Raw genomic sequence first — 22,739 nt, 5'->3', positions numbered from 1 at the left:
ATAAGCTGTTTAATTTAAAGAGAGGCCCTGGGAAAAAGGTTTTTTCTTCTGAAAATGTAAATTCTGAATCTGAGATAATTTTGTCAAGTAGATAATCTCACGTGAAACACACGTGGCATATCAAATTTACAATCTTTAATACGTTTAAGTATTTCGTTTCCAACGTTGACTATATTTATTTAAAGATCGAAATATTAGCGAATCTTTTGCTCGAGCATTTCAATAATTGTGATAAAGACAACAAATAACAATAACACACTAAGTTAAATGTTGAAAAAGTATATTAAGTATAATTTCTACTAATCAATTTTACACAAAAAAAAAATTCGTAATCTAGTTGAAAAAGTCTAACGTAGTTTTTTTGAATTATGTCTATTAGAAATATTTGATTGAGAATAAAAAAGATGTTTCTCCGTTACTGACAGTCAGTTAGCTCGACCATTAGTTTTAGTATCAGCTGTTTTGAAGCTGGTTAATTTTATAAATATCTTCAGGACAGACCTTGTAATTTACATAATTTATAATTACTATCGGGACTGTTAAACATGCATCACAACATAGTATAAAACAAAGTCGCTTTCTCTGTCCCTATTTCCCTATGTCCCTATGTGTGCTTAAATCTTTAAAACTACGCAACGGATTTTGATGCGGTTTTTTTAATAGATAGTGATTGAAGAGTGATTGAAGAGGAAGGTTTATATGTATAATAACATCCATTAATGTGTTATTTTTGGGGTTTCTAATGTGATATCGTAAAAAATTAAATTTTTTTCGCTTACATTTCAAACGCTGGCTGAACCCTACGAGATTTATCAAAATAATGTACTAAGTATTGTACGCATTGAAAAGGTCTACAGAAAACTTCACTTTGGTATATGTCTATCCCTTATGGATATCCCACAATAACATTTTTTTGTCATTTACTTGTTACGATAAATAATGGCTAATTTTCAAAGCGATTTTAACCAATACAGCATTAGTCCTTATCTAATTAAATGAAATGAAATGAAATTTATTAAACAGAAACAGAAAATATTTTTACAATTTCAGACATATATATGTTGTAGTTACGTTATAAAATACAGACAAAACAGTATATATGTCTCTAGTTAGTCTGGTAGTCTAGAAGCTCTATTTCTAATCTATTCATTACGTATTTCCTTAATCCTTTAATCATATTAATTTCTCCTGGGCTACCGATATTTTTAAGCTCGGTATTTTTAACCGACTTCAAAAAAGGAGGAGGTTACTCAATTCGACCGTGTATATATCTATCTATAAATATATAAAAGCGAAAGGTCACTCATAACGAAATCTCCGAAACTATAAGACCTACAAACTTGAAATTTGGCAGGTAGGCTCCTTATAAGACGTAGGCACCCGTTAAGAACGGATTTTACGAAACTCGACCCCTAAGGGGGTTGAAAGTTTGTACGAAAGTCCTATGTTTTTGAAGTAAGAGACTTGAAATTTAAAATGTATGCTCTTTAGATGGTGAGGAGGCGTTCAAATAATGTATCTTTAGAAATCAACTCCCTTTTAGGGTTAAAACGGGGGATGGTAGGTTGACTCACTCATCATGATATCTCCGAAACTATAAGAGATACAAATTTGTCATTTGGCAGGTAGGCTCTTTATAGGTTGTAGACATCCGCTAAGAACGGATTTTACGAAACTCGACCCCTAAGAGGGTAAAACGGGGGTTGGAAGTTTGTACGAAAGTCCTATGTTTTTGAAGTAAGAGACTTGAAATTTAAAATGAATGCTCTATAGATGGTGAGAAAGTGTTCAAATAATGTATCTTTAGAAATCATCTCGACCTACAAAAATTAAATTTGGCCGGTAGGTTCCTTATAGGGCGTAGACATCCGCTAAGAACCGATTTTACGATATTCCACCGCTAAGGAGGTTTAATTGGGGTTGATAGTTTGTATGAAACATATACAGCAGCTATAAGTTCGCCTGATAGGTTATTTATACTGCAGCCTGAAAATAAAACTAAAAATGTGGTGTATAGAGAGTACTAAATTGTGCCTTTCAAAAAGTTACTCAGTGTGATAAGCATTTCAAGTGACTGAAATAAAAAACTATTGTACTGTGTGGCTACGGTACTAAAGAATATAGCCACCCCCTTTCTTCCCGTGGGTGCCGTAAGAGGCGACTAAGGGATAACACAGTTCCACTACCACCTTGGAACTTAAAAAGCCGACCGGTGGCGGGATAACCATCCAAATACTGGCAATGAAATACACAGGCCGAAGACGGGCAGCAGCGTCTTCGGTGCGACAAAGCCAGCCCTGCGGTCACCAACCCGCCTGCCCAGCGTGGTGACTATGGGCAAAACATATGAGTTCACGCTATTTTTGGCGTAAACTTGTGGAGGCCTATGTCCAGCAGTGGACTGTATAGGCTGTAATGATGAATGATGAAATAAAAAAACATTATTTGCGTTAAACATATTGATAGTAATGCATATCTTAACGTAATGCATATCTTATCCGTTTACGGAAGGGCTAAGCCGATTTTGATGAGAGTTTCACTGAAAGTTTGCAGAGAAAACTTTGTAACACACTGATTTCAACGCGGGCGAAGCCGCGGCACAGCTAGTACTAGTATAGATTACTTTCAAGTAAGGACGACGATGAAATAAATACGCAGTTTTGAGCTACGGTTCAATTTATTTACAACAAAGTTAAAGTATAAATTCATAAGGCACTTATACAACACGCAACGTGCAAGTCATCTCGAAGTCAAGCAACAGGCGGCCGCTGCTAGGCGGGGCGCGCGCCGCGGGGCCGCACGCGCGTGTCGTCGTGCGGGTCGCGCAGCACGTCGTCGGCGGCCAGGCGCGGGTACGAAGCGCGCGCGAGCACGCCGCACGTGTTGGCGCGCGCCTGCACGCGCACGAAGCCGCGCTCGCCCCACGCCTCCGACCACGAGTTCTTGAGGATGAAGTGCGGCTCGCCCTTGCGCTGCCCCCAGCCCACCGCCAGCACTGCGTGGTTCAGCTTCTTCGGCATCTTCGCGCTGGGAGTGTGAACATACTGTGTCAGCTGAGATCGAGCGTTATTAATCAAATATTCGACGTTTATTTTATAGAATTGAGTATATTTTATGTCAATTCTACATTATATAAAATAAACGTCTGTAACTTTTTTTTATATTGACCTATTGCATCTTCTGAAATAACTGGTACGGTAAATTTTGCGAGAATCATCTACTAAAGAAGTGTTTGAATAAGCTGGTGCTAAATTTACAACAATGACAAACACAAAACCATAATTTTTATCACTCATAAAAATTAGAATTATATAAGGAAAATATATAAAAATTATATATAAGAGGAATAGATTTTTGTTCGAATGAAAGCTTATTAGAAGAGATCAGACCATCTGTCGTCGTAGAGGACGCCCTTCTTGTAGAACACGAAGCTCTTCGCCTTGGCGTCGACGATGACGACGGACGGCGCGTGCTGCTTGATGGCGACCTGAGGGGGGCCACGCTCATACTTTATAACAAGGAAATAAAGCGTAACAAGGCCAACACATAGACTGCAGTACTAATTCGTGATATCCCAGTGGATAGAACTTGTGAATTGTTACAACAACCAACAAGGAAACATACATTACACATTTATTTTATGTTTATTAATCTATTTGTATTAATATTTTAGTCATTAATTCAGTGATGTTTGTGATGTCCTAAATGAATATATTTTTCTTTCTTTCTTTCTTTCTTTCTTACACAAACACAAACTTCTAATCCACAATATATCTATAGAGCTGAACAAACATTTGTCTCAAACGGAGATCAAACCACGGCCTACTAACATTCCTGGCAAATAATAAGCAATTGCTGCGACTACTGCACCACTTCGTCAATACATTTCATACGTTATATACAACGTTATAATTATTTTGTGATCTTTTATGAACTCATCATGTACTTTAAGAGCGGTGACGCTGTTGGCGGTCACGTTCACGTGTCCGCTGATGCGCGTGACGGGACGCACTTTCTTATCTTCGCACGTGTCGACCTGGAAAACGGAGGCCTAAGCTTATCGACGTTCAAAAAACCATTTTAATTTACATCAATTATACATTTTCAACCAAATACCTTTTCCTTATAAGCCGGATAGTCGTCAAGAGCTGGTAGTCCCCGATTTTGAACGTAATCGTAAGCATGACTGGGCCACGTTCCTTTGCAACCATTTCCTCCAAACCTAATAAAATTAAAATGGATATAAACGAAGTGTCGGTCGGCGTGGGAAGCACCGGCTGGAGACAGGTGGATGTGTATCCGGAGGCAGGTGGACGTGTATAGAAGCTCTTATTGTCAATGTAATATAGTAGTCGTGAGGTAGTTACGGGTGCGCGCAGTCCACGAGGCACTGCTCGGAGAGCGGCACGAGGCGGCGCGTGCGCACGAACAACGCGCCCTCCACCGCGCCCGCCACCGCGAACGCCCAGCACGACGCGCACGAGCCCTGGTCTGAGGACACACGCGCGTTACTGCAGACATTAGCGCCACCCATCACATGCCATTACTTAATCACGAAAGAGTAAAAAACAAAAGAATAGAAAAGCATTTCACTACTTAACTCTGAATTTGTAAAAGTATTTTCACATAAAAAAATTACTTACATAAAACAAACTTATGATATAAATATTTATTTCAAAGGGCATTTATAGACATTAATGCGTTTGCAAATAACGTGTGAAGCGACGTACACCTGACGGGCGAGACGGCCCCTCGCGGGCGCCAGTCGAACCTGTCGGGCAGGCGAGCCTCCTCGTCCTTCAGCTCGGCGCGGTCGTGCGGAAACTGCTCCGCGCGCGTGTTCTCCGGGGAAAGCTCTACGCCGCGCAACTGCTCCAGCTCCGCGTCCAGGCGATCAGCGAGGTAGTTACTGGCCAGCTCGAAGGTCGCACCCTCGCGGTTGCCGGAGTGGATAAAGCGGAGGTGCTGCATCAGGAGATTCTTTCTCACCGCCTCTTCTGTGTCGTCCAAGTACTGGCGATTGTATTCCGTTTTAAATCTGTAAAAGTTAAAATATGAAACTGTCAGCCGCATAACCTGTAGTAGCCGTACTATCAAGAAAAACTATATTTATTTAGCTGTAGCCCAGGAACACCGGTCCCGTAAGAATATCGAGGTAAAAACTAACAATTACAATATCTGAAACGAACAATGTGCATTTTGTTTCCTTCTAGCAAGAGTTCCCTCGAGACGACCACGGAGGCAATTCTTTCGTAATCTGGTGGCTAATGGACACATGACGTATTAGTATGAGCGAGCGTACTGTTGCAGGGCCTCGTCGTATCGCAGGTCGCGGTGTGGCGACGTGAACTCCAGCAGTGGCTCGAGGCGCGCTAGATCTTCCGCGGACGACGCGTTCAGTTGCTCCACGTGGTCACACAGCTCGTCTGAAACGTAAATTTTAGCCGTCGACTTTTTCTCTAGAACAAGACTGAACAATTCTGATGCACTGGTGATACTGACTGGTGAGTTCCAAATAACACTTGTATATATATAGCTTTGCTATCTTTTATTCTCTGTCTGCTCCGCCTCCGCACGAGTAGTGTACATATGTATATAAGTAAGTTTAGCGACTGGTTTACACCGCAATGTACATCATATGTGTAGCGTTGATAATAGTACCGATGTTTGGAGTAAAGAAGTCTCTGTCGTGGGTAGCCTCGCGGACGTCCAGGTAGCGGTGCTGGTAGCCGTCACAGTCGGCGCCCAGCACGGAGCTGTTCACGCTCACCGTGTACCTGGGATACAAATACTTTTTGTCAATCTTGAAAATAGTCCTCACAATAAACAATAGCAAACTTGACTTTAAGTTTCTTAGATTAGCTTTCAAAAATGTTAAATTTTCAAGCTAAATTTATGGATCACATTGAGCCTTCACAAAATGACAAGCAATTAACAATTATTTATGTTCATTAAAAAAAATTTTTTTTTCAAACAGGCTTCAAAAGTACTTTTGAATCGTCATTTTACACAAAAATTACATTTGTTTTAAATTAATTAATTATAGTCATAATTGTGTTAGCTCGCAAACAACAAAAAACCGACTTCAATTACATCGACAACGTGAAAAAAGTCAAGTAAATACGTATTAACGATAGCTTGAAAAGTTCTTGTCAGATCTCAATTAAGTTAAAATGGGCTCATATGACACGCACAACCTTTCGATTTAAATTTTTTTATCGAAATCGGTTCTACTCAGTCAAAGGTTCTGAGGTAACATATATAAAAAAAACAATACAGTCGAATTGAGAACCTCTCTTTTTTGGAAGTCGGTTGAAAAATTGAAGCTTATTATGGAGCATTGTGGAGCAGTGCGTGGAGGTGTGTGTTACCGCAGCGGCGTGGCGCTGCCGTCGGTCGCGCGGCGCAGCAGCAGATCGTGCCGCAGCGTGAGCGCCTCCCCCCGCGCGGCGCCGCCCTCCCCCGCGCGCCCCGCCCACTCGTGCCGCCAGCGCTCCGCCAGCGCGCCGCCGACCTCCACTTCCTCGTAGCCTGCAATTAACAATAAAAGCAGTGGCGTAGCGTATCGTAAATTAACCATGAATTGGTCAACTGACAAAAAAGTAAATAAAAAAGGGCGTTAGCAACTAATAAGATATCACCTGTTTCATGATTTTTCATCGAATGCGCAAATTCCAAATCATAAAAACAACTAACAATCACCATGCAACCTCTATGACTGCTTGGAAATTTGTAATATTGTGTTACAAAGTGCTTAAAGTTTTCCAAAAGTTAATCAGATTATACCTGTATTTCAAGATAATATTCTGAAAATAATAATATACAATGCACAAAAAAATGGTCTTTGGGCAGAGGAGGGCTAGTCTAAAGCCTCACAATATATCATCATAAAGCAAGCGTAGAGGCTCAAAAAAAATTGCTAATAAACATCAGGTGATTCAATAATCCAATCCAATATCCAGATCCAATGGATGACCCCTAATTAAAATAATTTAATAAATAACACAATTGGGTAGGGGCAGCAAAAACCGACGCTGCGCCACTGAATAGGAACACTTCTAGTGTCACATATATTTAAAATAAAACATAGCATAATATAAACTAACTGCTTTGAATTAAGGTAGGTAAGTAAAGAGTTACTTATTTTGTATAACTTAGAAAATTTAATTAAGCTTGAGACCTTAATCAGTGATAATAATTAACTTGAATATACAATCCCTTTTAGATTTGTAATTTTACTATTTCTAGTTATAGAAAAGTAAGCAGCACAGTTTAGAAACTGCTTAACACTCTTTGAAATTACCATCGAAAGAGAATAGTTCAACGTCGGGCAGGGCGGGCAGCGCACGGTCCGCCGCGCTCGGCGGACTCACCGCCTTCCCGCAGCGACGCACCGGGCCGTCTCCAGAACGATCCACACGCATCTGTGAGTGACGATATAATAGTAACAATTAGAATAGTTTTATATTTTAACAACGAGCACATTTGCCTGTTTTATTACACAACTATATTTTGTATATACCTCAAGACGCTGCACGCTCCCGTCCGGCAACACGGTGCGGTATGTAGAAGTCGACCCGCCGTGGAAACTTACTCGAGCCTCTCCAGTTTTAGCATTGTACCTAACAGAACAATATTAGTTTATTAATAATAATTAAAAATGCTGTGTGGTTACGTCATCAAAGAATATAGCCACCCCCTCTCTTCCCGTCGGTGTCGTAAGAGGCGACTAAGGGATAACACAGTTCCACTACCACCTTGGAACTTATAAAGCCGACCGATGGCGGGATAACCAACCAACTGCTGGCTTTGAAATCCACAGGCCGAAGACGTGCAGCAGCATCTTCGGTGCGACAAAGCCAGCCCTGCGGTCACCAACCCCCCTGCCCAACGGTGACTATGGGCAAAACACATGAGTTCATGCCATGTTTGGCGTGAACTTGTGCAGGCCTATGTCCAGTAGTGGGCTGCGAAAGGCTGTTGTGATGATGATGATGGAGTTAAAAATTAAAAATATATATAACATTAAAATAGTAGTCACCACTAAGGGAATACAGCTTTAAGAAAAGGCTACGGATTAGTATTGAATAAATAATTCAATACTCTATACATATTTTAATAAATAATTGTCAGAAGAACTATTTATAATTTATTAACGAAAATTGGTTAAGTAATGAAGTCACGGGTAGTTGTTTGTACCTAAGTCACTCGATCGCACTACGATGTAGTCTGAAGCTAAGATCTTATGTAATGAGTTAATCAAATCGTAATCGATGTGTGAAGTGTGAACCCACCACACGGTGTAAGTCTCCGAGTAGTCGGCGCGCGGCACGGTGAGCTCTCCGCGCAGTACGAGCGAGCGCTCGAACCGGGGACGCGGCGGCGTGCGAGCGCGCGCTCCCGAGCCGAACGACGATGTCAGCGTGAAGTAGGTCTGCGTCACCGGAGCCTTGCTCACGGGACTCGGCGACGGAGCGGGGGCTACGTCCTCGACTACCTCTTCGCTAACAGACGTGTCTTCAGGTTCCGGCACGCGCTCGCTGCCGTCGAACTCGGAGAACAGCGAAGGTGGCAGACCCGGAGCCTGCGGGACTTGAGCAAGAAACTGCTCCACTAACTCTCTAGACGAACCTGAATAAGGAAGTAAAAATAATTTGAATTATTACATCGACAGCACTCGATCTACTATGACAGATTATCTTATGTATAGTAGTAAGCAATTCCAGCAGCGCAGTCCACCCCATCTCTGACATCGTTTGAAAATTAACGAAGGTTTTAAGTATTGTTCCGTCAACGTTGACAAGCAAACATGAAACTTAATGCAATAACCTCGAAAAGTGATCGACGTCAACTTGAAAACAGAATTATTGTGTAAATTGCAATTATATTGTGAAACTAGCTGTGCCCGCGACTTCGTCCGCGTGGAATTCAACAAAAAAGTTATTGTTCAGTTCGCAGAGTTATAAAATAAATAAAATTAGCCTAAGTTACTCCTTACTACGTCAGCTATCTGCCAATGAAAGTCCCGTCAAAATCAGTCCAGCCTATTCAGGGATTAGCCGGAACAGACAGACAGACAAAAATTGTAAAAAATATTATTTTGGTATATGTACCGTGTATATACCGTATTACAAACCGACACTCCGTAAACGTACGTGCTTTCGGGAAGGTGGGGCTGGTGGTGGGTTGGTCGAGCTGGTCCACTCGAATGTAAGACGGATACTTTGTCTCCTTATCTGAATCAGTGTGTTTTCTTGGCGGCTTCGCTTTGTCCTCGGAACCCCTGCGGCTGTCATTAGGTCGTCTCGAGGTACTCCGGGGTGTGGTCGGACGATGCGGCTTTTTTGTCACAGGATAGTCATCGTCTTCATCGTTTTCCTTGTCCTGCTCCCGCACGTCACAATCTGCAAACATCTAACTAGATATACTCATGGGCGTTTTTATCCCAGGGGCCCAAATAGCCATGGTCCGGAGTGGCATCCTGGGAGGGGCGGCACAAACGGAGCATACTAGAGTACCTACTAGGGATGTAAAAAATTAATCTATTTTTACAAGATAATAAAACAAGGTAAAAAATTACCTTACAAAAATCGGTAATTTTTTAAATTATTTTTATTTAACTTCAAAAACTTCAAAAAAGGAGAAGGTTACTCAATTCGACCGTATAATTATATATTATTTTTATGTATGTTCGGGGATAACTTCGTCGTTTATGAACCGATTTTGATAATTCTTTTTTTTTCTTTTTGTTGGAAAGGAGATACAAGTGTGGTACCATGATAAGGAAACCAGGATCTGATGGTGGAATCCCAGTGAAATCGAGCGAAACTCTGTGCCAAAAAATGTGTGCACACAGCTTTCTCATTTATGTTTTTATGTATCCTAACCTATGTAAGCTATTATTTTCTTCTTAAAAAAGCGAGAACGCGAAAAAGTGATAGAAATATTTATATGCACGTTCATTTCAATGTGGGTTTTACAGATCGTACAAATTAGGTACTATTCACAAAATAACTGCCAGTCCCCGCAAAGACTCGATTTCTAATATTGTTTAAGATTAATCTTCTGTTAAGTAATATAGCAGTGCAACACGACACAATGGCACGCCACGCGTAATGTGAGGTCAGTTATATGTGACGTAACTTGAAAGGTCTCTGAGCTCAATTATATTTGACTCAAAAGCGGAAGTAAACGACGGCTTCGAAGTCAATGCAATTTATTTATTTGTAGGACAAATTAGGCCAAGGCGCTGTATGCAATTAAGCCTAAAATTTCATTACAGGAAAAAGTATTGATAATGCTATTTAAGATTTAGGATATTATTATATCAACCTGAGCGGTGTATTTTACGTGTGGAGGATGCTACCGGCAACACGAGCAGCGGCAGCGTTGGACCGCGGGACTTTCCACCTGACAAGGAAAGTCAATACATGGAGTAAATCAATATTTTAGGTATAATTACTTTATCAACAACAATAGTATACGTATAATATCTTGATCAAACTACTTATCAAATAATAACTACTACGAAATATCGTAAAGTATTCTTTTCACAATCATAGGTTTACTTTACAACCATTTCGTAAAAGTTTGAAGTAAGCTAAAGTATTTCCGACCTGTGGGTAATTCGACAGGAACGAAGAAAGGCCACCCGCCAGCGTTTTCAGATTTTCTTTTAGGCTTATCATCATCTTCATCGTCATCATCGCTGTTGTATGCTGTGGAAATTATAATTAATTATAAATTGTCATCGAAAGCTTTAAGCTGCGAGTCATTGAGTTAATAAAATTTAACAAGTTACTTGTAAGAAGCTGCAACCAGTTATGTCTTGGAGTTCGTTTCTCACGGTACTCTATCATGTTCGATCTATCGCCAACCTCGACTGGGTCGAGACCTGCGCCTGAATCCAGCTGCGCGGGACTGCCGACTGCTGCTCCTGAAAATTAGAAACCATTGATTCACACTTTCGTTGATTGTCAGAAAAGATCTAAACTCTAATCTCTATCTAAAAGATTATTGATAGATATGGAAACGCTATGTCATCTCTACAAAGTCTACACATATAAGGTTCATTACAAGACATGTAGTGGTCGCTTATATTATGTTAACTAGCTGTGCCCGCGACGCCGTCGCGTGGAATTAAACAAAAAAATTATTGTTCAGTTCGCAGTGTTAGAAAATAAATAAATTTTCAAAAAAAGTAGGCTAAGTTACTCCTTAGTACATCAGCTATCTGTCAGTGAAAGTCCCGTCGAAATCGGTTCAGCCGTTTTAAGAGATTAGCCGGAACAAATAGACAGACAGACAAAAGTTGTAAAAATGCTATTTTAGTATATTTACCGTGTATACATCCATACACATTTAGTAAAGGCGTTTATCTTAATAATACAAACAAACACTTCAATTTTATTAATTTCTATATCTTCACTGTAACAAAGTATATTCTAAGTTCATTGTATTTCGACGACTGTAGTCGCCGCCCAGCGGTGGCGTAAACCACTTAATGTACAATATACCTCGTCTCTTAAAATAAACTCCCAAATATTATTCCATTCAAGCCAAATTTTATCTTCATACGTAGTATTGATAATGAAGTAATTTTTATTCATAAGGATTCACATTCTATACTTAATAATAATCTATCACTACATAGTATAAAACAAAGCGGCTTTCTCTGTCCCTGCACATGTATGTACGCTTAAATCTTTAAAACTACGCAACGGATTTTGATGCGGTTCTTTTTAATATATAGATTGATTCAAGAGGAAGGTTTATATGTATAATAACATCCATTAAATAGTGGAGAAATACTGTTATTTTTGAGTTTTCTAATGTTATGTCATAAATAATAATAATTTTTTTTCGCTTAAATTGCAAACGCAGGCTGAACCCTACGAGATTTATCAAAATAATGTACTAAGTATTGTACACATTGAAAAGGTCTACAGAAAACTCCCCGATGGTATATACCTATCTCTAATGGATATCCCACAATAACATTTTTTTGTCATTTACTTTTTACGACAAATAATGGCTAATTTTCGAAGCGATTTTAACCAATACAGCATTAATCCTTATCCAATTAAATAACTTAAATATATTTTTTATTTAATATAGATCTATATGGCCCTTTACAGCATATGATTCAAATGAATATTTTCGAAGATATTACAGATTTAAAAATCGCGGTACGTAGCGTTTGCGGCGGTTCCGGCCGGCTTTTACTCTATGTTAAGGCGTGTGGGCCACAGGCAGTAATGAATAAATCAAAACTACTGGATCGATTTAAATCATTTTTTCAGTGAATGACATAGGCTATAATTATATTTTATACCCGTGCGAAGCCGGAGCGGGTCGCTAGTATACTAATAAATAGAGAGTCGTTTTGTTGGTCTGTGATACTGCGAAAACTACTGAACCGAACGGAATAATACTTATACCATAAGATGCAGCGTATTTCGGAGAAAGTTTTAGTATATGCTATGTTGGTGATTACTTATCGTGTAAAAATATGGTCGGACAGAGGTCGCTAGTAATATATTAAACTAGCGATCCACCCCGGCTTCGCACGGGCGCAAAAACTATCAGTGTGCCTCTACTACATTATGCATGTATTATACAAAAAATATAAACTTTTCTCTGGAACCACTCTATTTAGTCGCAGGGAGTTAGGCACCTTCTTTCAGATATACTAATGAATAATCCTTGGTATCGTTTACTTCAGGTTGTCTTAACGTTACATTCAGTTCGCATATGTAACGTTTTTCTAACCACACATGAAAGAATTTCTAAAATCTGTTCTAACAGTATTATATTATAGATTAGTCCCCACTAATTAAAAAAATATTATACTAAAATAATTAAGATTTGATATAAACTACAATATATTAAAAGAAAAATTTGAACTATAGTCCTTGAAATATAAATATTTTATTACAATGATGATTTGATTTATATCGTATATTTGATTTGAATACATTATATTTTTTATTAAATATGATTTGTTGAAGGCCAAATTCAAATGAGTAGGTATGTCACTTACGTAATAATTGTAAAAATTTCTTAAGCCGGATCTCGTACTAAATATATGCCCTAACTGAAATATATGCCTAAACATATTAATGTTTTATGTCAATGAGCCAGTACATATGCAAGGCAATACATACATATATCGACACATGCCTGATAAAATTGCGTTAATGGTAAAATCCTCATGAAAATCTGTTCAGTTCTTTTAAGCTTATCGTGGACAGAGAAACAGGTGCAGCGAAGTACTTTGTTCTAGAACATTTTATTAAGGTTAGGTAAGATGTTTATCTAATATAGAAATCATTGCGACCTCCGAGTCACATTCGTAATAAAGGCGAAGCGGTTCATCCGTCGCCGCGCTATTGACCTTCCTGTGAAGAAGCTCGTCCACTTACATCAAATGATGGAATAAAATAATATTCCTAACACTGACCTAACACTAAACACTTTCCGCAAGATTTTCGTACAAGAAAATGTTGTGCTACATGATTTCGATGATGCAGTTAAACTAACAGGCTGGGCTTTATAGACTGCAGATAACCCCTTCCGGTAACGCATAATTTATGAAATTTAATCGTTTCGTGCCGAGATTACCACTTCAAAACGAATAGACTTATATGATTTAAAATTTCAGAGCAGATGTATTCAACGACTATGGAAGTAGCGCGATGTTGATAATTTAAATTATTAATTGTAGGTACTTAGTTAGAGTGAAGCTACCTCCAGTTCGGAATGTTGGTAAAAACAGCGGCAAAATCGGCAAGAATTTCAATTATTACTATTTAAAATCATTACTATATTACTCTATATTGGGTGTCGTAAGAGGCGACTAAGGGATTCCAAGGTTCCACTACCACCTTGGAACTTAAGAAGCCGACCGATGGCGGGATAACCATCTAACCGCTGGCTTAGAAACACACAGGCCGAAGACGGGCAGCAGCGTCTTCGGTGCGACAAAGCCAGCCCTGCGGTCACCAACCCGCCTGCCCAGCGTGGTGACTATGGGCAACACACATGAGTTCATGCATTTTTGGCGCGAACTTGTGGAGGCCTATGTCCAGCAGTGGACTGCAATAGGCTGGAATGATGATGAATGATGACTATATTACTCAAAAGTTTTCTACATATAGTCAGTCGTATTTACATCATAACATTACCAAAGCTTCGTGGAAACAGAAATAACCCGCAGTTCATAGTACCAGAGATATGTTTTCAAACTAATACAGAACATACCTACAGAGTAACTAAAATACCTACTTGAAACGCTGTGATAAGCTCTCCTTCGTGTCGTGAATCTTGTAAATAACATTAATATGTATATATATTCAGTCAATAGTATCTTAATATTCAAGATATTGACCTTGTCCGGAGATTATGTTTTGTTACGTTGAATGGCAAACCCGTTTACTAAATAAGTTTATTTTTAATCGTATAATCTTTAATTGTTCGTGAAATCCAAACTTCGACTTTTAACATTTTAGGCAAGTAAGGATGAAAAACGAGTTTAAACGAAATAATTTTTTTTTTACAAATGGTTAGATGTGTTCGTCACGGTCACCAGCGTCCCCAGCCGATAGTCGCTCTCAAATCTGGATAAAATTGACGTGACACATAAGGGTACGAATACATCTCCAACACTGGCAATGATTTCCTTTGTATGTCGTCTTGTATATAAATAATTTGGTCGCCTTTCTAGCGCCTTTGATCCTCGCATTTTATTATTCAAAGGAAACGTAACATCTCAGATAAGTATAGACTTATATTGTTGTTGGTTCATGTGTATAAGCTATCTTTAAATGTGATCAAATAATTAGCCATAGTTGCTAATTAGTCTTCTAAAAATTAGGCAAAGTATCCAAGAAAAATAAGATGAGGCGGAGACTTCTCTAAATGCATTTTCAACTTAAATTACATTTCTTAAAAGCTCAAACATTAGTTATAGACTTTCGACATTTGAAATTGGGCATTGTACTTCAATTTTTAACCGACTTCCAAAAAAGGAGGAGGTTCTCAATTCGACTGTATTTTTTTTTTTTTTTTTTTTTTTTTTTTTTATGTATGTTACATCAGAACTTTTGCCCGTGTGGACCGATTTCGACAAATTTTGTTTTAATCGAAAGGTGGTGTGTGCCAATTGGTCCCATTTAAATTTATTTGAGATCTAACAACTACTTTTCGAGTTATATCTAATAATGTGTTTTTACTTGACGCTTTTTTCGTCGACCTACGTTGTATTATACCGCATAACTTTCTACTGGATATACCGATTTTGATAATTCTTTTTTTGTTGGAAAGGGGATATCCCTAGTTTGGTACCGTGATAAGGAAACTAGGATCTGATGATGGGATCCCAGAGGAATCGAGGGAAACTCTCGAAAATCCGTAATAACTTTTTACTGGGTGTACCGATTTTGATAATTTTTAATTTAATCGAAAGCTGATGTTTATCATGTGGTCACATATAAATTTTATCGAGATCTGATAACTACTTTTTGAGTAATCTTTAATAACGCGTAGTTGCTTGACTATTTTTTCGTCGATCTACGTTGTATTACTTGTCGATGTAATTGAAGTCGGTTTTTTTTCGTTTGCGAGCAAACACAATTATTTTTCATACAACTAGGTCTGAAAACAAAACGTAACAACTTACGGCTCACCTGATGTATTACCGTAGCTTATAGACGCCTACAGCACGTAAAAGTCAATGATATATATATACACAACAGCTTAAGACGAGTCGTACATCGATATGTTAAAAAATCGGAAGCAAGGTTCTGTGTGACTAGCATACATAGGAGTGACAGACATATTTATTTCCATACACATTCCAATAGTTCTAGTCGCAACTAATAATAGCGTGTTATAAGAAATGCTTGTTAAACTTTCACATTGTGTTAGTACAAGTCATTTAGCCCAAACATTTCAATTTTTTTATGCACGAAATTCGGTTGGTTAGGATTTAGGAACGTACATTCATTTATACTTACTTAATATTAGCATAAGTATTTATACTTAATATTAGCATAATATGCTGCAGTTTGTTTGTTTAAACACGCTTATCTCTGTAACTTGTTGGTGGTAAGAAGTCTATAGGATATTTTTTCTCGAATTAACGCTTGCGTAAACGCCGGCACAGCTAGTAATAATATTAAGAGCCATTTCACATAATTGTGTTTGCTCGCAAACGAAAAAAAACGACTTCAATTACATCGACGAGTAATACAAGGTAGATCGACGAAAAAATAGTCAAGTAACTACGCGTTATCAAAGATTACTCAAAAAGTAGTTATCAGATCTCAATAAAATTTATATGTAATAAGTTATTGCGGATTTTCAAGAGTTTCCCTCGATTTCTCTGGGATTCCATCATCAGATCCTGGTTTCCTTATCATGGTACAAAACTAGGGATATCCCCTTTCCAAGAAAAAAAGAATTATCAAAATCGGTACATCCAGTAGAAAGTTATGCGGTATAATACAACGTAGGTCGACGAAAAAAGCGTCAAGTAAAAACGCATTATTAGATATAACTCGAAAAGTAGTTGTTAGATCTGAAATAAATTTAAATGGGACCAATTGACACACACTACCTTTCGATTAAAACATAATTGTGTTTGCTCGCAAACGAAAAAAAAACCGACTTCAATTACATCGACGAGTAATACAACGTAGATCGACGAAAAAATACTCAAGTAACTGCGCGTTATCAAAGATTACTCAAAAAGTAGTTATCAGATCTCAATAAAATTTATGTGTGACCACATGACAAACATCGGCTTTCGATTAAATTAAAAATTATTAAAATCAGTACACCCAGTAAAAAGTTATTGCGGATTTTCGAGAGTTTCCCTCGATTTCTCTGGGATCCCATCATCAGATCCTGGTTTCCTTATCATAGTACTAAATTAAGGATATCTTCTTTCCAACAAAAAAAGAATTATCAAAATCGGTACACCCAGTAAAAAGTTATTGCGGATTTTCAAGAGTTTCCCTCGATTTCTCTAGGATCCCATCATCAGATCCTGGTTTCCTTATCATGGTACTAAACTTGAAATATCATCTTTCCAACAAAAAAAGAATTATCAAAATCGGTACATCCAGTAGAAAGTTATGCGGTATAATACAACGTAGGTCGACGAAAAAAGCGTCAAGTAAAAACGCATTATTAGATATAACTCGAAAAGTAGTTGTTAGATCTCAAATAAATTTAAATGGGACCAATTGGCAAACACCACCTTTCGATTAAAACAAAATTTGTCGAAATCGGTCTACCCGGTCAAAAGTTCTGATGTAACATACATAAAAAAAAAAAAAAATACAGTCGAATTGAGAACCTCCTCCTTTTTTGGAAGTCGGTTAAAAATTTGTCGAAATCGGTCTACCCGGTCAAAAGTTCTGATGTAACATACATTAAAAAAAAAATACAGTCGAATTGAGGACCTCCTCCTTTTTTGGAAGTCGGTTAAAAAATCGGTAACAATCCGCGAAATTGTAATACTTAGACGTCAGTGTTGGATGCAATAATGTAATTTATATTTTTGAAATATAATAGAGCAACCTTTGTTGTAGTCCACAGTCAGATCAGAATTTTGATTTATATTATGTGTATAAAATTCTTAACCTTTTCATCAGCCTCCTCCCTGGGTAAACGGTCGCAATGTATACTTTGAAGTCCTACTTTTCAATAACGTCTACGTTGAAACCATTTTAAAAAAATACGTAATATGTGGAATATAATTTATTGAATAGAACAGAGTTTTATTCCATTTGTATCGCTATTAATCGATAAGAAGAAAATTAAAGTTACGAATATTTTCCAAATAAGTATAATTTTAAAAGCAATATTTTTCTTAGAAAACTAAGAAATTTTAACGAACTATCTTCATCAAAGTAAACTTACATCATTAAGGAATACAAAAAATAATAATTAAAAGATGTAATCATTTTTAACACATTTTATATTAAATAATAAAAAGATAGTATATATTACCACGCATCAAGCCCAGTAAATCATTAATCAGTCGAACGCCGGCGCTCAAGATCCACGCCAAATTCTGCGCAGCCGTCCCTTTCGCTAACACGCGCCAAGCGCCTGTTGTTATAGCGGATAAACCGCATTTGATACTTTCCTAATAAAATATAAATAAAATAAACATAATTATTACGAAAATGACTGTAAAATAATATAATGATAATTTCTGTAAACAAATGTATAATTTAATTTTCTTTTCTCACATTATCAATACAAATAGGCATTTCAATCTGTTTGTCTTGTTGTTTGTTAATTAATAATTATATATTAATATGTTTGTCGGTATCGATGTCATAAAATGCTATTTTATTCATATCGTAAATATTAGATTCATTCGTAAACTTAAAAAACTAAATCAATTTAAAAAAATTTGTTTCATAAAATTGATTTTTTATTTTTATTTTAAATTTATTGACTGTTGTTATATAACATACTTGAAATTTTTAACAAATTAATTATGTAAAAAACATTTTATACCATAGTTATTATATTTTATTATACATTAGAAAATGATCAAGTTGGTCTTTTGGTTGTCACACTATACTTACTAGCACAAAGATCGCGCGGCTCGTATGACTCGCGCAATGCGACCAAATTTTCCTAAACTTGCAGAGCGTAAAATTGTGAAATGGCTCTTAACTAAAGTAGTCATTGTTTGAACACGGAAGGCAAGAATAGACTGACGCCACCTTATCACCCAATGTTTGAATTTGCGAATAATATAATAATCACGCCTCTCTTCCGTAGGGGTAGGCAGAGACCACTTCTTTCCACTTTGCGAATAAGAGTTAGTATTAAAATGGTTTTAGGTAAATGGAGCTTTTTATTCGGCACACAGTAACGTGCGCGTTGTTGATCAAGAAACATGTCTGGGTCATTTGACTAAAACGCGTTGTGGCGCTCATTGTAAGACGCTATACTTAGAGAGTAAATGCTCCTTATTTCCAGTTCTTTTCAGTTAAAAGCAATTAAGTTTTAAGTATAGTACAGTGTTATGAAATAACCTCAAGAGTGCTTTTGAAGGCCTACTTGAGTAATAAATATTTAATTTGAATGACTTGAGATTAAGATAGGTCATTCAAAATGTTTGGTTATAATTGAATGTTTGGATGGCAGACACATTAATATTAAATAAGCAAAACAATTAAACAATCTTATGAAAATAATATTTCCTGATCATCTAAACAACACCTCAACTTGCATTCCGCGAGTAAGGACTAATATAATTATTGTGTTTTCATGTCGTATTTTTATAATAATAACATTTTATATAACCTAAATAGTTCATAATTTTTATGTACTTTCAATTGCAAAAATTAAATAAAAACAGTGCGCACTTGTCGTATTTATAATAATAATAAGAATAATAATTTTATTTAATTAAGAGTTATAGTCCACTCATTAGTAACATTAGTAACTTAAAATTACGTTAGTATACTTAAATTAAAATTAAATTTAACAATTTACTTGCTTAAGCTTTCTTGCCTCACCACTACGCCAACAAAGTGCTAAAGCATAGGCTCAGCATGCTTAGCACTGAACATTTTCAGAATTTTGTTAGAACTGAGCCGCATTCTGTTTAATAGAGACGCGGTCCGTTTCCTCAAGATTGCGAAAAAGGAGTCAGTATTCGCTTCAGTAAACATTGCAGACGCACTACAGAAGCGTCTCAGTCCCAACAAAATCCTAAAACCATTGTTATATTGCATTGTTTTATCGAAATTAAAAATACAAAATTGATCAAAACTTGGAAATGGTAATAATAAACTTATTATTTATATCTTTATTTTTGGGGTCGTTAAAATCAATTAAATTAAATAATTTAAGTTGAGAATATCATCGAAACACGTTTACGTATTAAAAACTTTTATTATAAAGATTTTATTATTCAAGGAAAACTCATCCTTCTTATTTTACACTTAGGTATATCATAATTTACATTTTGATCTTACACTAACGGCCCACATATTGCATATTACACTCACCGAGGCAGACGAGCGCGAGCCATACTAGCCACATGGCGCGCGTGGTACCACGCACCGTCACCATCATATCACCAGTACATCGAGAGCTGGCGACCGTCACCACCCGCACGCCACACTTTTGTAACTCATTGATGACTCGTCTATACGCGACCCCACCAAATATTAGACTTACCTTTGACCTTTTGACACACGAGACATCGAGGTAAAGCTATTGAATGGTTCCGTAGCAAATTAAAACTTTCGAATATTTTCAAATCACACAAACGGACCGCTTCAGATTAAAGATAAAGAATGAACTTTCGGATGGTAGTCTTCCGTGAACTTTAAGGCCTCTAAACTTTGATGTCTGCGAAGAATTCAAAAATGACACTTTATTGACAAACTTGAGATACAATTTATTTAACTCTCGTTGATGTTTTCAAACGTATAACTAATAAGATTATTTTCCCATTGTTTGTGTGTTAGTTTTATTTAAAAAAATTAATTATAAATTTTTTTTTTAAAAAAGCCTGCATGAAGAATACCTAATAGAAAATCAACTGAATAAAAATAGGTAAAAAAACTTTTTAAGTTAAACGGTTTTATGTTAAACATACATTGCAATGTTTAAGATAAATGTACTAAAAACCAAAAAATAATAAAATAGATACAATCGTGGGAATTATAAACATATGCATAGACTAGACTAAAATAAAACCGTGGGGCACGTCAATTGTCTACAATCGTTGATTAAAATGTTTGTTTTGTAATGTTACACTATAATTAGGCAGTTGTTCAACCGACAACGATGGACGTGTGATAAGTAGGGCTAGAATGTGGAAACAAGCTAGCAAGCTCGATTATAAGCGAGTTTTAGGGTTTCATAGTGGTGAGCGACTAGTACTTTTATCATATGTTTTGTCGATTAAAGACAAACTACGAGCAGTGAAACGATTCCTCGCCAGCCAGCAGTGTGAATGTCCAACGATAAACTAGTTGAAACATCTCTTTTATTTACATGGAGTGTATAACTATTTGAATTTCCATGAGCAAGAAAATAGTAAGTAATTTCCTCACCGTCTGCGGGCCAACTGCCTATTTTAACGACGAATTAAACGATTCTTCTATCGCACATTAAGTCGATAATTTTTAGACAATTGACGTGCCCCACGGTTTTATTTTAGTCTAGTCTATGCATATGTTTATAATTCCCACGATTGTATCTATTTTATTATTTTTTGGTTTTTAGTACATTTATCTTAAACATTGCAATGTATGTTTAACATAAAACCGTTTAACTTAAAAAGTTTTTTTACCTATTTTTATTTTCTAGTTTTTAGTTTTTATTTCGCATTCTGTTTAATTCATTTAGTGCTTCATTATTGCAAGGCCTATCTTAAATATTGAGGTTGTATAGTGCACTGTATTCTTCTTGTCAAGCCCTTTTATTTGATACCCATATTGGTGGGATTGATAAAAAATTGTTATCAGTCATTTGGTAGCGGCGGCCAGCTTAGATTTCAATTTTGCATAGTAAATTGTATTCTACTTGTTGAGACCTTTCATTTGATACCCATGTTGATGGGATTGATAAAACCTAAGTTATCCGCCATTTTGTAGAGGCCGCCATCTTGGATTTTAATTTTATATAGTACATTGATTATACTGGTTGAGCACTTTCATTTGATACCCATATTGATGGGATCGATAAAACCTACGTTATCCGCCATTTTGTAGCGGCCGCCATCTTGGATTTCAATTTTTTATAGTATATTGTATTCTGCTTGTTGAGCCCTTTCATTTGATACCCATATTGATGGGATTAATAAAACATAAATTATCCGCCACTTTGTAGCGGCGGCCATCTTGAATTTATAATGATAATGAATAAACATAATTGTATTGTCACCAAAATCCAAAGTGTATACAAAATTTCAGATTAATCGGTTGACAGGAAGAGGGTGAAATTTGAATTACTAAATTTGACCCAAGAAAGAATAATAAAAAAAAAAAAAAACAAACGGGTTGAGCTAAATAAAACCGTTTAATAAAACAAACGGGGTGAGCTAAATAAAACCGTTTAAAAAACAAACGGGGTGAGCTAAATAAAACCGTTTAAAAACCTGGAACAAGATAAAAATTCGATACTTAAACAAGGCTAGCGAAATAAATCGAAACAATATCAAACATTATGTAAGTACTATACATTTTAAAATATCGATACAGTAGTCCTTCGAAGTTGTATGCAACATCGTACATAATGTGTAGGATACATCAGTTTTCTCCAGTTTGTATGTCGCGAAATAGATGCTGCCAAATCACTCCCCTCCGAGACTGCTGCCACTTACGAAGTTTTTTTGAGTACCTCCTAAATTTTATTCTATACTAGCTGACCCCGCAAACGTTGTTTTGCTTTAGGTATATGTTATTATGCCCCTTAATCCCCCTGCCCCTTATAACTTAGGGCTATGAAAAATAGATGTTGTCTGATTCTCAGACCTACCTTATATGCACACAAAAATTCATAAAAATGAGTCCAATCGTTTTGGAGGAGTATTGTAACTAACATTGTGACTCGAGAATTTTATATGTAAAATTGTGTTTGCTCGCAAACGAAAAAAAACCGACTTCAATTACATCGACGAGTAACACAACGTAGATCGACGAAAAAATAGTCAAGTAACTACGCCTTATCAAAGATTACTCAAAAAGTAG

General features: G+C 36.8%; 1 protein-coding gene and 1 long non-coding RNA gene across 2 annotated transcripts; both read right to left on the bottom strand.

Moving 5' to 3' along the window:
• Positions 1-2,771: 2,771 nt before the first annotated feature.
• Positions 2,772-9,414, bottom strand: LOC123665544. Its single transcript, XM_045599836.1, has 13 exons — positions 9,156-9,414; positions 8,295-8,631; positions 7,523-7,622; positions 7,304-7,424; positions 6,372-6,531; positions 5,662-5,777; positions 5,303-5,426; positions 4,731-5,038; positions 4,368-4,491; positions 4,117-4,222; positions 3,947-4,036; positions 3,390-3,487; positions 2,772-3,027 (listed from the first exon to the last, which is right to left on the bottom strand). Exons 1-13 carry the CDS (start codon positions 9,412-9,414, stop codon positions 2,772-2,774), a joined length of 2,199 nt encoding a protein of 732 aa, XP_045455792.1.
• Positions 9,415-9,749: 335 nt separating this feature from the next.
• LOC123665652 lies at positions 9,750-15,412 on the bottom strand. Its single transcript, XR_006745091.1, has 2 exons — positions 15,360-15,412; positions 9,750-9,795 (listed from the first exon to the last, which is right to left on the bottom strand). It is a non-coding gene; the product is annotated as an uncharacterized LOC123665652 (long non-coding RNA).
• Positions 15,413-22,739: the final 7,327 nt, after the last annotated feature.

The sequence above is a fragment of the Melitaea cinxia genome, chromosome 24 (assembly GCF_905220565.1).
Source record: "Melitaea cinxia chromosome 24, ilMelCinx1.1, whole genome shotgun sequence".
Lineage (NCBI taxonomy): Eukaryota > Metazoa > Arthropoda > Insecta > Lepidoptera > Nymphalidae > Melitaea > Melitaea cinxia.
This window is presented reverse-complemented; position numbering and strand designations above follow the sequence as displayed.

Coding starts and splice junctions, on each gene's coding strand:
- LOC123665544 (XM_045599836.1), bottom strand. CDS start 9,414: ATGTTTGCAGATTGTGACGTGCGGGAGCAGGACAAGGAAAACGATGAA. Junction 7,425..7,522: donor GGAGCGTGCAGCGTCTTGAG/GTATATACAAAA, acceptor CGTCACTCACAG/ATGCGTGTGGATCGTTCTGG. Junction 3,488..3,946: donor ACAGCGTCACCGCTCTTAAA/GTACATGATGAG, acceptor GGCCCCCCTCAG/GTCGCCATCAAGCAGCACGC.